The sequence below is a fragment of the Crocuta crocuta genome, unplaced genomic scaffold, assembly GCF_008692635.1.
Source record: "Crocuta crocuta isolate KB4526 unplaced genomic scaffold, BGI_CrCroc_1.0 scaffold102, whole genome shotgun sequence".
Taxonomy (NCBI): domain Eukaryota; kingdom Metazoa; phylum Chordata; class Mammalia; order Carnivora; family Hyaenidae; genus Crocuta; species Crocuta crocuta.
The window spans coordinates 12,367,125-12,379,576 of record NW_027530019.1 but is presented as its reverse complement, the minus strand read 5'-3'; the positions used below and the strand labels follow the sequence as shown (position 1 = coordinate 12,379,576).

At 52.8% G+C, this 12,452-nt stretch overlaps 1 protein-coding gene across 1 annotated transcript; it reads left to right on the top strand.

Moving 5' to 3' along the window:
- On the top strand, positions 1 to 2,267 carry CHAC1 (ChaC glutathione specific gamma-glutamylcyclotransferase 1). Its single transcript, XM_077764660.1, has 3 exons — positions 1 to 332; positions 727 to 762; positions 1,214 to 2,267. Exons 1-3 carry the CDS (start codon positions 90 to 92, stop codon positions 1,613 to 1,615), a joined length of 681 nt encoding a protein of 226 aa, XP_077620786.1. The 5' UTR covers positions 1 to 89; the 3' UTR covers positions 1,616 to 2,267.
- The last annotated feature ends 10,185 nt before the right edge of the window (positions 2,268 to 12,452 follow it).

Below are 12,452 nucleotides of genomic sequence, written 5' to 3'. Positions count from 1 at the left end.
GGCCAGGTGTGCGCGTCCGTTGGTCCTTCCGTGCCCGCGCCGGAGACCAGCCCCCGGAGGCCGCCGGGCTCGTCCCTGTGCCCGGCACCATGAAGCAGGAGTCCACAGTCCAGAACACTCCTCCCGCCTCGCCACCCCCTTCACCACCTCCCTCGCCAGCGGTGCAGCATCCTCGGGATGACGGCGACCCCCAAGCTCTGTGGATTTTCGGGTACGGCTCCCTGGTTTGGAGGCCCGACTTCGCCTACAATGACAGCCGTGTGGGTTTCGTGCGCGGCTATAGCCGCCGCTTCTGGCAGGGAGACACCTTCCATCGGGGCAGCGACAAGATGGTGAGCATCTGACCATGCCCAGGAGAATGCAGAGGGTGGGGGCAGGGTAGTGGGCACCAGTGTCCTGGGGCTCTCTGGGCAGACGGTGACTCCGTGCTGGTGGGGGAAGTGTATAAACCTGTGCCTGGGTTTGTGGCTTAAATTTCTGTGCCCAGCAGATCATCGTGATGGCTGGAATCTGTGCTCCTGTGGAACACCATGCAATTGATGAATATCAATTTGCGCCACTGCCATGTATCTATTTCTCCTGCAGTCATGCATCCCTCTCTCCGCTTCCCCTTGGATGAGTGGGGTTGTCTGAGGCCTGAGCCAGCAGGGTTAATAAGGGTTTCCTTCAGTACTGGTGGCAGAGCTGATTCCTAACTTGTCTTTTTCAAAATTTTTCCTTCCTCAGCCTGGCCGTGTGGTGACCCTCCTTGAAGATCGTGAGGTAAGTGCCTGAGTCAAGAGAGATCCCATAGGGCTTAGCATGGAGGGTCTAAGACAGAGCTCATGGGTCCTTGGCTGCAGGCTAGATGTAATGCCTCTCTGGCAGAGTGGAAGGGTGGTCTAGCTCAGGGCTTCTCACAAGAACCACCTGAGGACCTTGTTAAATGCAGATTTCTATTTAAGCAGATTAGGGTGGGGCCTGAAACTCCCATTCCTTAAGTGTTCAGATGATGCCACTGGTTCTCAAACCACACTCTGAGTAGGAATCCTCTTCTTCTGCCTTGGGGCCAGACCACCTTGTCAGCCCTTGTTAAGAAAGGGAGAATGAGCTTGATGTATTGCTACCATATGACTCATCAGTCCTCTGCCCGCTTTCCTTATAGAGCACAGACCTGAGGTGGGACCAGCCAGGAGCTGTTTTGACTGACCCCGGTGTCCGTGTTTCCTCCTAGGGCTGCACTTGGGGTGTGGCATACCAGGTTCAAGGTGAGCAGGTGAGCGAGGCCCTGAAGTACCTGAACGTGCGGGAGGCAGTGCTCGGTGGCTATGATACCAAGGAAGTCACCTTCTACCCCCAAGATACCCCTGACCAACCACTCAAGGCATTGGCTTACGTGGCTACCCCACAAAATCCTGGTTACCTGGGCCCTGCACCTGAAGAGGCCATTGCAACCCAGATCCTGGCCTGCCGTGGCTTCTCTGGCCACAACCTCGAGTACTTGCTACGCCTGGCAGACTTCATGCAGCTCTGTGGGCCCCAGGCACAGGACGAGCACCTGGCAGCCATCGTGGATGCTGTGGGCACCATGCTGCCCTGCTTCTGCCCCACTGAACAGGCTTTGGCGCTGGTCTGAGGGGTTGAGCCCCTGCAGGGAGTGCCCAATAGACATGGGGCCACGTGCCTACTCCTGTGGCACACAGCAGACTTGATACAGCTCACTGAAGGGATTTGGTGGGTGGTGGGGAGCTTCTCTCCCTAAGCCCCTGCCTGTCCCAGCAGTCTCCAGCTCTCCTGCCTGACACTGACTTACTACTTGAAACTATTTATTGCACCATGTTGGTGTGGTGGGCAGGGTGGGGGGCCTGCCCTGGACATATGGGCCCTGCTGAGCGGTGCCTGATGAGATTCCCCCCAGTGCTGCTGCTAACCCCATCCCACCCAGGCCACTGCTTCCCCACCCCCAGACCAACTGTTCTCTAGCCCTGGAAATATGCCACCTGTGGAAAGTCCCAGCCTGCTTGTAAGGGACAGCAGGGATTGAAGAGAAGGGGGCCTTAGAAGAACTGAGGCACCTATGGGTCTGGCTCTTCCTCCCACATTCCCAGGGCAGAACTGGATCTGGAGCCCAGGTACAGCTGCTTGGGTCTCTTGGCCATTTGGCTTCGTTTCCCTGTTCCACTGTCTGTTTACTTGTCAGTTGGTCTCCTCCTGGGAAGCTCCTCACTGTAGGCCTGGTACCTTCTCAGTCTGACCCATACTGTTACCCATAAACTGATCCCTTATTATCTGTGTTGTGCTGCAATGTGGTTTTTTCTTCAGATGGGGCATTGGGACAAGCAAGACGGTAAAGCCCTGGAAGGCTCATGAGAGGGTCAGGGACTCCCTCCTTATCTCCATTCCTCTCTCCCACGGAGGGGGCAGCTGAGCAGGCAGGACCGGCGACCAGGGCACCGCACTCTGGGCACCATTCACATCTCAGTGTTGTGCAGAATTCAGCCCGTGTGGCTCTACGGGGCAGTCCTGTAGGCAGTGCTCCTCCCACGGACCTGGTGCCCTGTGCCTGCTCTCAGCTGCCTTGAATAGGCTGGCCGGCTTGGAAGTCACACCAGGTCTTCCTCTAGCTGCTGTCTCTTGGTGACAGCATGATCAGCCCCCTGGCTTTCTGCTAAAGGAGCATGTGGGTTAGAGTAGGGTGGCGATAGGACTTCAGTAGTGCTGACAGCAGAGACCTGTGGCCTGGCGGAGCTAAGAGGCCCTGTGACTTTGAGATCCAGGTGTTTACTGTTGTCTCCTGGGGCTACTTCTCTGTTATCCTGACCTGTCAGGAGTCTCGCTCACAACAGAATGAGTTGCCAGGGTGCCTTCTTGGCTGCTGCTTACTCACTCTGTCTGCCCCTGGCTGCTCCTCCCCACCCTGGCCCATGAGTGCAAATCTCAGCCCCAGGATCTCAGAATGACCCCTCAGTGGGCTCAGCCTCTAGTCCTGGGCCTGCAGAATCGATATAGGGCCCAGGTGACAGCCTGTTTGTAGCAGAAGAGCCTGCTTGTACCCCAGTCTCACTGGCCCAGTGACCTCCAAAGGCCCAGTGGCCTTCAGTCCCCTGAGCATCAATTTACACTGGGACACTGTGGTATGTTTTGCTGCTGCTGCTGTTGTTGTGGCTGGTGCCCTGGATTGGTCTGGGTGTCCCCAGCAGGGTCAGCTCTGACCAAGTTGGGCATCTGTTGTGCCTCTGGTATGTGCTGATGATGGGGAGAAGTGTGGAGTCTAGCCAAGTTCTTCTGGAAGTTTGTCAGGGCAACACAGCAGGAGGAGGCAGTGGTGGGGGGTGGGGCGAGGGAGGCTTAGGGAGCACCTCATGGGTCAGGGCAGGGCAAGACCCCCAATTTGGGTGCTCAGAGCAGAGCCCTGCTCTCTGTTGAGCAGGGGTAGGGAGGGCTGCCTGCCAGCTGTAGATAGGCTCCCATTCTTCAATCCATTCAAGTATTTACCAAACTGTTATATGCCAGACGCTGACCTGGCACTGTGGATGCAGCAGTGAAGCAATCTTCCTCCTTAGAGAACTAAGAGATTCTGAATGGTAACCATTTAGCATGAAATGTGCTGTGAGGGAAGGCCAAGAGTGGGGTCCTGACATGAAGGAGGGGGTCAGGGAAGGTTTTCTCGGGGAGAGAATGACAAGGCTGAGCCCTGAGCCTGAGAAGGGGTCTTTGTTGAACAGAGGCAGGGAACAGCTTGTGGCAGAGGAGGAAGCAAGTTCAGACCAGCTGGGACATAGTGGCATGGGGGATGGGACACGGGACTGGACAGGTGGCAGGACCACATCCTGTGGCTGGGCTTGATTAGCTGTGCTACGGAGGTGGCTTCCCTCCTGGGTCGGTGGGGGCCTCTTATGAATTCTGAGTGGAGAAGAGACTGCTTAAGAGGAGCCCTGACTTCTGTATCAGGTTGGAGCAGGAAGGCCAAAGACAGGCTAGGGAGGGGTGGAGGTGGCTCCAGCTGAGGTGAGGCAGTGGGAACGGGAGGGAGGATCGATCTGAGAGTGATTCAGGGCATGAGGCTGGCAGGGTTGGATGTGGCTGGCTGAAGGGGAAGGGAGGGAAGAGTAGAGGGCCAGGGCTGTTGGTATAGTTGTAGGTCTGGAAGGGCAGGGGTAGAGATGAGCTCTGCAGCAGTATATGATCTGGGGTTGTCTGTGTAGGGCAGTGGCATCCACATGGATGTTCAGGAGGCAGTTGAGGATGTGGGTCTGCAATTCAGAGAGAAATGTGGTCTGGAGTAAGAGATCTGGGGGCCACACACAGGGAGACAGTAGTTGAAATCCTTGGAAGTGGAGAGAGAAAGAGAACAGGGCTTGTGCTCAGCCCTGGTGGCTTGAATGAAGAAGAGTGGAGAGCAAGCAGCTGGAGAGACAGGAGGAAAACCAGGGAAATGCTGCTGAATGGTCAGGGCAATAAGGAGAGAGGAACGTCCATTAGATGAAATGCCAGGGCATCCTCTGTGGCCTCAGAGAATTTCAGGAAGAGTGGCAGGAAGCCACAGGTCAGAGCTGGGGAGCCTGTAGGAGGGGAGTTTCACTCTCATGAAATTGACTGCTGGGGTGCCTGGGTGGCTCCCTCGGTTAAGGTTAAGCATCTGACTTCCACTCAGTTTGAGCCCCACATTGGGCTCTGGGCTGTCAGTACAAAGCCTACTTCAGATATTCTCCCTCCCTCTGTCCCCTCCCTTCCCCCACTCGCTCTCTTTCTCTCTCAAAAATAAACATTAAAAAAGAGGGGTGGGAGTGTCTGGGTGCCTCAGTTGGTTAAGCATCCAACTTGGCTCTCGTCATGGTCTTGCAGTTTTTGAGTTCGAGCACTGTGTTGGGCTCTGCACTGACAGCTCTGAGCCTGGAGCCTGCTTCCGATTCTGTGTCTCCCTCTCGCTCTGACCCTCCTCTGCTTGCTCTCTATCTCTGTCTGTCTCTCAAAACTAAATTTAATAAAGAGGCAGCTGGGTGGCTCAGTTGGTTAAGCAGCCAACTTCAGCTCAGGTCATAATCTCGCAGTCTGGGAGTGGGAGCCCTGCATCGGGCTCTGTGCTGACAGCTTGGAGCCTGGAGCCTGCTTTGGATTCTGTGTTTCCCTCTCTCTGTTCTTCCCCTGCTCATGTTCTGTCTGTCTCTCTCAAATAAATAAACATTTAAAAAAAATGCTGTGAGATGCAGCAGAGAGGTGATGGAAGGTATGAGGAAGATGTAGGGGTCTCAGGACTTCTTTACAAATTAAAAACTGAGGATCCCAGGGGTTGTTGTTTATAAGAGACATAACAATTGGCAACATTTAGTCTATTAGAGATTAAAAAGGAGAAGTTTAAAGTGTATTATTAAATTAAAAGTAAAAATAATCCATTACACGTGAATGTATTTTTAGGGGCACCTGGGTGGCTTAGTCATTTAAGGGTCTGACTCTTGATTTCAGCTCAGGTCATGATCTCACAGTTTGTGGAACTGGAGCTCCACGTGGTGCTGCCTGGGATTCTCTCTCCCTCTCTGTTCCTCCCTCTCTTGTGCACGCTCTCTCTCAAAATAAACCTTAACATTTTTAAAGAAAAATGGCTCTATGTTCCAAAACAAGCAAATTTAGTGAAAAGAACAGCGTTGTTTTATGTTTTTAAAGCAGCTGGGTTCTCATTTGTTTCTGCATTCATTCTGTTGCAAATCCACCCATCATAAAGTTATGGTAAACTCCACTGTACGCTTGTGAGGAAATGTGAGCAAAAAGGCAAATAACCTCTTAGTTTGACCATGAAAGTAATTCGGACCTTGCAGTCCCCCTGAGAGGGTTTTGGGGATCCACAGGCATCCCTGGTCCATTCCTTAAGACTTATGGTATAGCAGCATTAAAAAAAGTATTTATTTTTTGTTGGTGGGATTCAAACAGAGTGATGGCTGAGTCCTGAGGCCTAGGCTGCAGCATTAAGGGATTTCAGAGTTAGCAGGGAACTCAGGAATCAACTTGTCCATCCTCAAGGGCACCCTTCTGGAGAACCAGGAGTGAGTGGGAAGGATCAGCTAGTTCAACTGTGTTTATTGAGTCTACAGCAGGCCAAGCTCCCGCTGTGGCAGACAGGAGGCACAGAAGTACCCTCACACCTGGTCTGGGTAAGGGCAACTCCGGGAGCTCAGGGGTTGGGGCAGAGGTGGTCAGGTCTAGGAGGGCCTTAAAGAAGCCGCAGGAATCCAGCAGGTAGAGGAGGCATTCGGGTGTGTGGTGATGGCACAAGGAAACGGGAAAGGGACACAGCTGCTGGTAGGTGGCCACATGCTGGAAGCCTTGCAGTGTTGGGGACAAGGCCGAGAGCTACTTTGCAGTCAGTTCATAGAGGAAGTGTTAGATTTGCAGGGAAGTTGACTTCTATAGTGACGTTTTTGTTTTTCATGTGTTTTTTCTCCCACGGAAGGGGTCTTTGTTTTTGTTCTTTTTGTTTGGTCTACTTGCAGTATTGTGTTCAGGCTTGGGTTTAAATGTTGTGTCAGGGAAGATGGTTTGAAGGCTGCAAGACCTGGTGTGTACTTGTTGCCATGTACCCAGGCAGGGGCTGGGGAGGGCTGAGCTCGAACCCGGAACCAGGAATGTGGGGACACCTCCTGGCAGCCGTTGGAAATGGGGGGCAAGCAAGAGGGAGGAGGCTGGGGATCCCAGGGCTTTGCCAGGGGGTCATGGACAGGCAGGGGGACATGGGTGAACCCCAATCTGGCCTCTCTGTTCACCCTTCTAGGGTGGACAGGCTCCTAGCAGTTCTCCAGGAGTCCCACTGGGTACCAGGAAGGACCACGTTCCTCTGGGAGGTTGCTATTTCTCTGAAGACAGTGGTGGTACCCATATCAGTCATCAGAAAAAGAGAGGGTGTGGGAAGGGCCTTGAAAGGGGGAGACCCTGCCTTTCCACAAGCCTGGCTCTGAGGAGGTGTGGGGTGCCCCTGTGGGCCAGAGTTGGAGCATGAGGATCAGACTTGTGCTCCAGGCTAGGGTGACCACACATCCCACTGCCAAGGATAGGCCTACTTCCTATTGTCCTGGAATAATTACTACTTTCACTCTCAAAAGCATCCAGGTTTGGACAATAAATTGCATGGTAGCTGTGGAAACTGGGACTGAGCAGTTTTGCTTTACTGGGTGGCTGTCAGAGGGGATTGACCAAAGTCCTTGCCTTCCCTTTGCCCTTCTCATCCTACTCCTAGACCTTCGCCTCTCACCCGGCAGCCCGGGATGGCCTCTCTGCTATGCCCTTTCCTGGTTTGCCCTTGGAGAGTCCCCACCAGGCCTGCCCTTCCTGGGTTAGGTCTGCCCCTTCCCTTACCCTCGGCCTGGCCATTTCCTGGGGTGTGAGAGAGAACTTGACACATCCTGAAGGTTCAGCCACAGAGCTGTTCCCTGGTCACCAGTCCTTCCCCTGTGAGAGGGAGGGGGCACCTTTGCACCCACACGCCCTCTTCCTCCTGTGCACATCTCCCTTCCTTAGTCCTGGCCCCAGCACCGCATGCTCACCTCTCAAGCTCTGCTTCTTCCCCTGGTGCTTCAGTCCCTCTTGGGCTGTTGTGGATCCTTTGCTCAGTCCCTCCGTGGGCCACCGGCTCAACAGTAAGTTATAGCCCAGGGTGAACCTTCTCTCACTCAAGCTTAAATGTGGGGGCCAGCTTTCTTCCTCAAACCTTCCCACGTTTCAGGATCTAAGGGCTTCCTATGTCCGCCCCACCACCTCTGCCCTAACGTGTGCCCTCCTTCCCTGGATGATTGTTTTACGTCCAAACTGACCCACCTTCCCACCTTCTCCCTGGATATTCATTTTCCATAATGTAACATGCAACTCTGGCCACAACCCTCTGCACTAACAAACTTCACTAGTGCTTCCTGGCCGTCAGGATAAACTTCCCTGCAGCCTCGGCGCTGCCCCCGCATCCTCACCCCCACCTCATGCTATTGCTGGCCATGAAGGCTTTGCTCTCGCTGCTTTCCTTGCCTGACAACTTGGCCCATGCCTCTTGAATCCTTCAGAACTCAGGCCCAGCATCATGCCTCCAGAAGCTGCTGCTGACCCCACTGGCTGGTGTCCCTTCTCGGCTCCCCACCCCAACCCGTTTTGCACCCAGCATGTATTGGCGTGCTCTGCTCACAGGTTTGTCCCTACTAACTGTGTGCATCCCGGCACACAGCACTGCGCACAGCCCCATGGCACTCAGGGGACCTATGGGGAAGGGGGTTTAATGAGACTCTTCTGAAAGCAATGTCAGCATGTCCCTTTGGAAGGAAAGACCCCGTGAAAACCTCAGTCATAGCCAAGAGTAAGTGCCAAGCTGCCTCTCCTTGCTAATATTCCATCTGAATATTTATGTGCACAGCCCAGGAATGTGGGACAGGGAACCACAAGGACAGACCAGCCAGGCATGGTCAGCCCAGCACACACCTGACTGGGGCAGTGCTGACCCGTGCTGGCGGCTGCCATACTCACCTGGCCATTCTTCCTCTCCCTTCCTGTGAGAGAGGCCAGGCCCTAAACACACAAACAGCCCTAGAGGAGAAGGGCTAGCGTTTGGCATGCATCGTAGGGGGCAACTTCTATGCCCTTGCTTCCTCTTCCCTACTCTGGGCACTAAGCCAGAGGACTATTTGTGCTACCCCTGGGGTGCTGTTCCCAGTCCCCACAGGAGGCGGAGCTTGGCCTTTGCAGGCAGAGCCCGAGGGTACTGGTGATGGGTGTGGGTGGTGAGAAATCAGACAGTACTATATCCACCTGTGGCTTCCCCCCTCTGCAGTCAAAGCCTCCTGCCTGGCACAACCCCTCCTGGGCCCAGTCATGTTCCAGCGCCAGGTCAGGAGAGTGCAGGACAGGGGAATGTCAGACGGGTTGATGGCACTGGCTGGAGGGGCGGTGAGTCCTTAGGGATGAAAGCTGATGATGAGCTGCTTACGTGGGGTGCCTGAGTCATCTGTCCGCAGGAGCAGGCCCTTGCCCATGGGGGTTTCCACAGGAAGGGAGCCCCAGTTCCTGCTCACATGCCACATGCAGCCCTGGGAGCACAACACACACTGAACAGATGGGAGATGACCTGACAGAAACCTGCAGCATGCCTGTGACATGAGGGGTGATTTCTTACCTTGCCCTGCGCTCTCTGTTCCCTCACCCTGCACTGCGAGCTCTAGCCTGGGGAATTTCTCACTCAGACTTCAGGGCTCAAGAGATGTCACTTTCTCTGGGAAGCCCTTTCTGACCCTCCTCTACCCGACTGCCAAGGCCTGACTGTGAGGCCCTGTCAGGTGTCAGAGATACTTCTTCTCCTGCAGCTTTGACAGCACTGTTTCTTGCTTGCCTTCCAGCACCCCACAGAGCCTGCACACAGTAGGTGCTCATGTTGCATTTGTTAAGTGAAAGCCTTGGAGAGGCAGGCACTGGTGAGGGGAGGATGGGGCTGGGGGAGGCACTCTGGGCTGTCTCCTCACAAGAGGGGGTGAGCTGGGGGGCGCCTGGGTGGCTTAGTCGGTTGAGCGTCCGACTTTCGCTTAGGTCATGATCTCGCGGTTCGTGGTGTCGAGCCCCGCGTCGGGCTCTGTGCTGACTGCCAGCTCAGAGCCTGGAGCCTGTTTCAGTCTGTGACTCCCTCTCTCTCTGACCCTCCCCTGCTCACGCTGTCTCTCTCTCTGTCCTAGAAATAAATAAAAAATATTAAAAAAAAAAAAAAGAGGGGGTGAGCTGGGTACGACTGCAGGGGAGGGGAGGGAACAGACCTCTTATGACACTCCCCACCCCCCCTTCCCCCCCAAAAATGCCAGGGCTTGGTCAGGGCATTGAAGAGCTGTTCAGAGGCAAAGAGCAAGCCTTGACCTGAGATCCAGAGGTTCTAGTGTCTGTTTTGTTTTATTTTATTAAGTTTATCCATTTATTATTTCTGAGGGGGGAGGGGGAGAACAAGCACACAAGTGGGGGATGGGCAAAAAGAGAGAGGGAGACACAGAATCTGAAGCAGGCTCCAGGCTCACGGCTCACAGCTGTCAGCACAGAGCCCAATGCAGGGCTCAAACTCAGTAACTGCAAGATCATGACCTGAGCTGAAGAGCCATCCAGGCACCCCTTATTTTATTTTTTGAAAGTTTATTTATTTTTGAGAGACAGCACAAGCAGGGGAGAGGCAGAGACAGAGGGGTCCAGAAGATCTGAAGCAGACTCTGTACCGACAGCAGACAGCCCAGTGCGGGGCTTGAACCCATGAAGTGCAAGATCACAATCTGAGCTGAAGTCCAGCACTTAACTGACAGAGTTAAGTCAGGCACCCCTCTAATCCCTGTTTTAAGCTGTGTCTTAGCCAAGTTATTTTCCCTCTCTCTGGGCCTCCGTCTTAGCAAATGCAAAATCAAAAGCTGACAATTCCCATCCAGTTCCAGTGGCTCCCCTTTTTCAGGACAGACATGGGCTTGGGGTCAGAGGGGCTGGTTTCAAGAACCAGGCTCCATGTATCCTGTGAGTCCCTGACAGGTTATTGAATATCTCTGGGCTGCCATTTCTTCATCTCTGAAGTGAGATGGAGAATCTACCTCTCACATTTTTGCAACCAGATGTGCTATTGGTGAAAAACTGCACACTTCAAAGCACTCTGTGAATGTTACTTTATTTAATACTATTATTAGTGTTAAACAAATTTACTATTTGACGCTATTATTTTTCACCAACACCTAATTAGGTACCGGATTGTCTCTAACCTCACTCGAGTGTATGCTCCATAAGGGCCATTGCTGGCACCTTCCTGTTTGTTGCTACATCCTCGGTACCCAGGACAGAGCCTGGCTGATTCTCAGGCCTTTAAAATAGTTGCTGGACAAATAAACAGATAAATCAGTTGACTTGGATGAATGACAATATGAATGAACTCTGCTACTTTGCTACTTCGCAGAGCACTGAGGACAAATCAGGCTGACCAGGTGGAGGGAGAAAGGGAAACGGGTGAGGAGGCAGAGGAGGACGGGAGTGCTCCTGGGGCTGTCCAGGCTCTGCCAAGTTGCGGAGGGCAGGTGAAGAAGGGCAAGAGGGGAAAGGACAAAAACAAACTTGGGGCAGTGAGACAGGCTGCTTCGCTGCTGGGTGCCTGGCAGGAGGCCCCCCTGTGTAAGCCCTCACCCTGGTCAGGGCCCTCTATCTCTCTCAGGCCCTCCCCTGCCAGCAAGTTGGGGAGAGGAAGGAGGGCTGGCTGAGGTCACTCCATTCTGGTTTGTTTACCAACAGCACAGTCCTCTTAGGTCATGACACAGCCAGCAGTTTCTGACCCAGCTAAATATATCTCCTCTGCTGGCCAGGACCACACAGCCAGCCTCTGAAGGTCAGGGACCACCCGCTCATCCCTTTGGGTTGGGCCCTGGGTCTCCTCCTCACCCGGGAGCCCTGTGTCCCAGGGGAGCCAACAGCCAATCAGTGTCCAAACCAATTGAGGCTGAATCCATGAGGGTAGTTTCATGTGGATGGAATCAGAGAACTTTGGCGGGGGGGATCCCTAACTGTCCAGCAATAGGACAACCAGATGGCTCACCCCCTTGGGTGGCATATTTGCAGTCACTGTGAATATCTAGGAAGAGTATCTACTACTGTTACTTTCTTTACACTACTCTCTCAACATTACCCTATAATGTGAAGTGAGGAAAAAAGCATACAAAGTTAGATAGTATGAATACAATCATGCCTTTTAAAAAGCATAGAAATGTCTGGAAGGAATCACCAAAACCCCATCAACATAGTTTGCGTCCCAGGAGGGGAACTGGAGGCAAGGGGAGGAGATGAGAGAGAGAATTCTTCTTATGCCCTTTTGTATGTTTTTGATTTTGAATGATGCAAATTCATTACTTATTCATAAGTAAATAACTCAAATATATAATAAAAAGCAGATTTGAAAAAAAAAGGCCGGGGGTGGGGGGGGCAGCTATGCATAAAGATGTGGTGGAAACAGCCCTGAGAGGTTAAGAGCGCTTGTCTGGATGCTGGGCCTCGCAGGGGGCTTCCTCTCCTACCCAGAGGAAAAGCTGGCCCTATGCCCACATAAACCAGACATCAGCCTTGCAAACAGAAGTAGGAGCCCTATCAATACTCAGAATCTAATTTGAGGGATGAAAAAGGACATACCTGCCTTCAACTATCTCCCCATGGTATGTGAAAAGGCAGCCCATGCCTTTGTCTGAAGTACAGCTTCTCTAAAGTCCCCTTGAAAAAATTCTTTTATGTGTGCAGGGGGGGTTACCATGTTATGGTTTTATCGCATGAACTGAATGAAACAGGGAGACACCTTGTAAGAAAGCTTTCATTCCTAGGAAGTATTTCTTATTGCTTCTGAGTTTTTTCCCTGAGTTTCCCTAAGGAACATTTCCTTCTTTTATTAATAGCACTTATTATAATTATATATAAAAAGATTATATAAAGATATATATAGATAATATATATAGATATTATATATG

Bases quoted from the DNA above. Each gene is read 5' to 3' on its own strand.
- CHAC1 (XM_077764660.1), top strand. From the start codon at position 90: ATGAAGCAGGAGTCCACAGTCCAGAACACTCCTCCCGCCTCGCCACCC. The intron at 333-726 runs GTGAGCATCTGA...TTCCTTCCTCAG, and splicing joins ATCGGGGCAGCGACAAGATG to CCTGGCCGTGTGGTGACCCT. The intron at 763-1,213 runs GTAAGTGCCTGA...GTTTCCTCCTAG, and splicing joins CCCTCCTTGAAGATCGTGAG to GGCTGCACTTGGGGTGTGGC.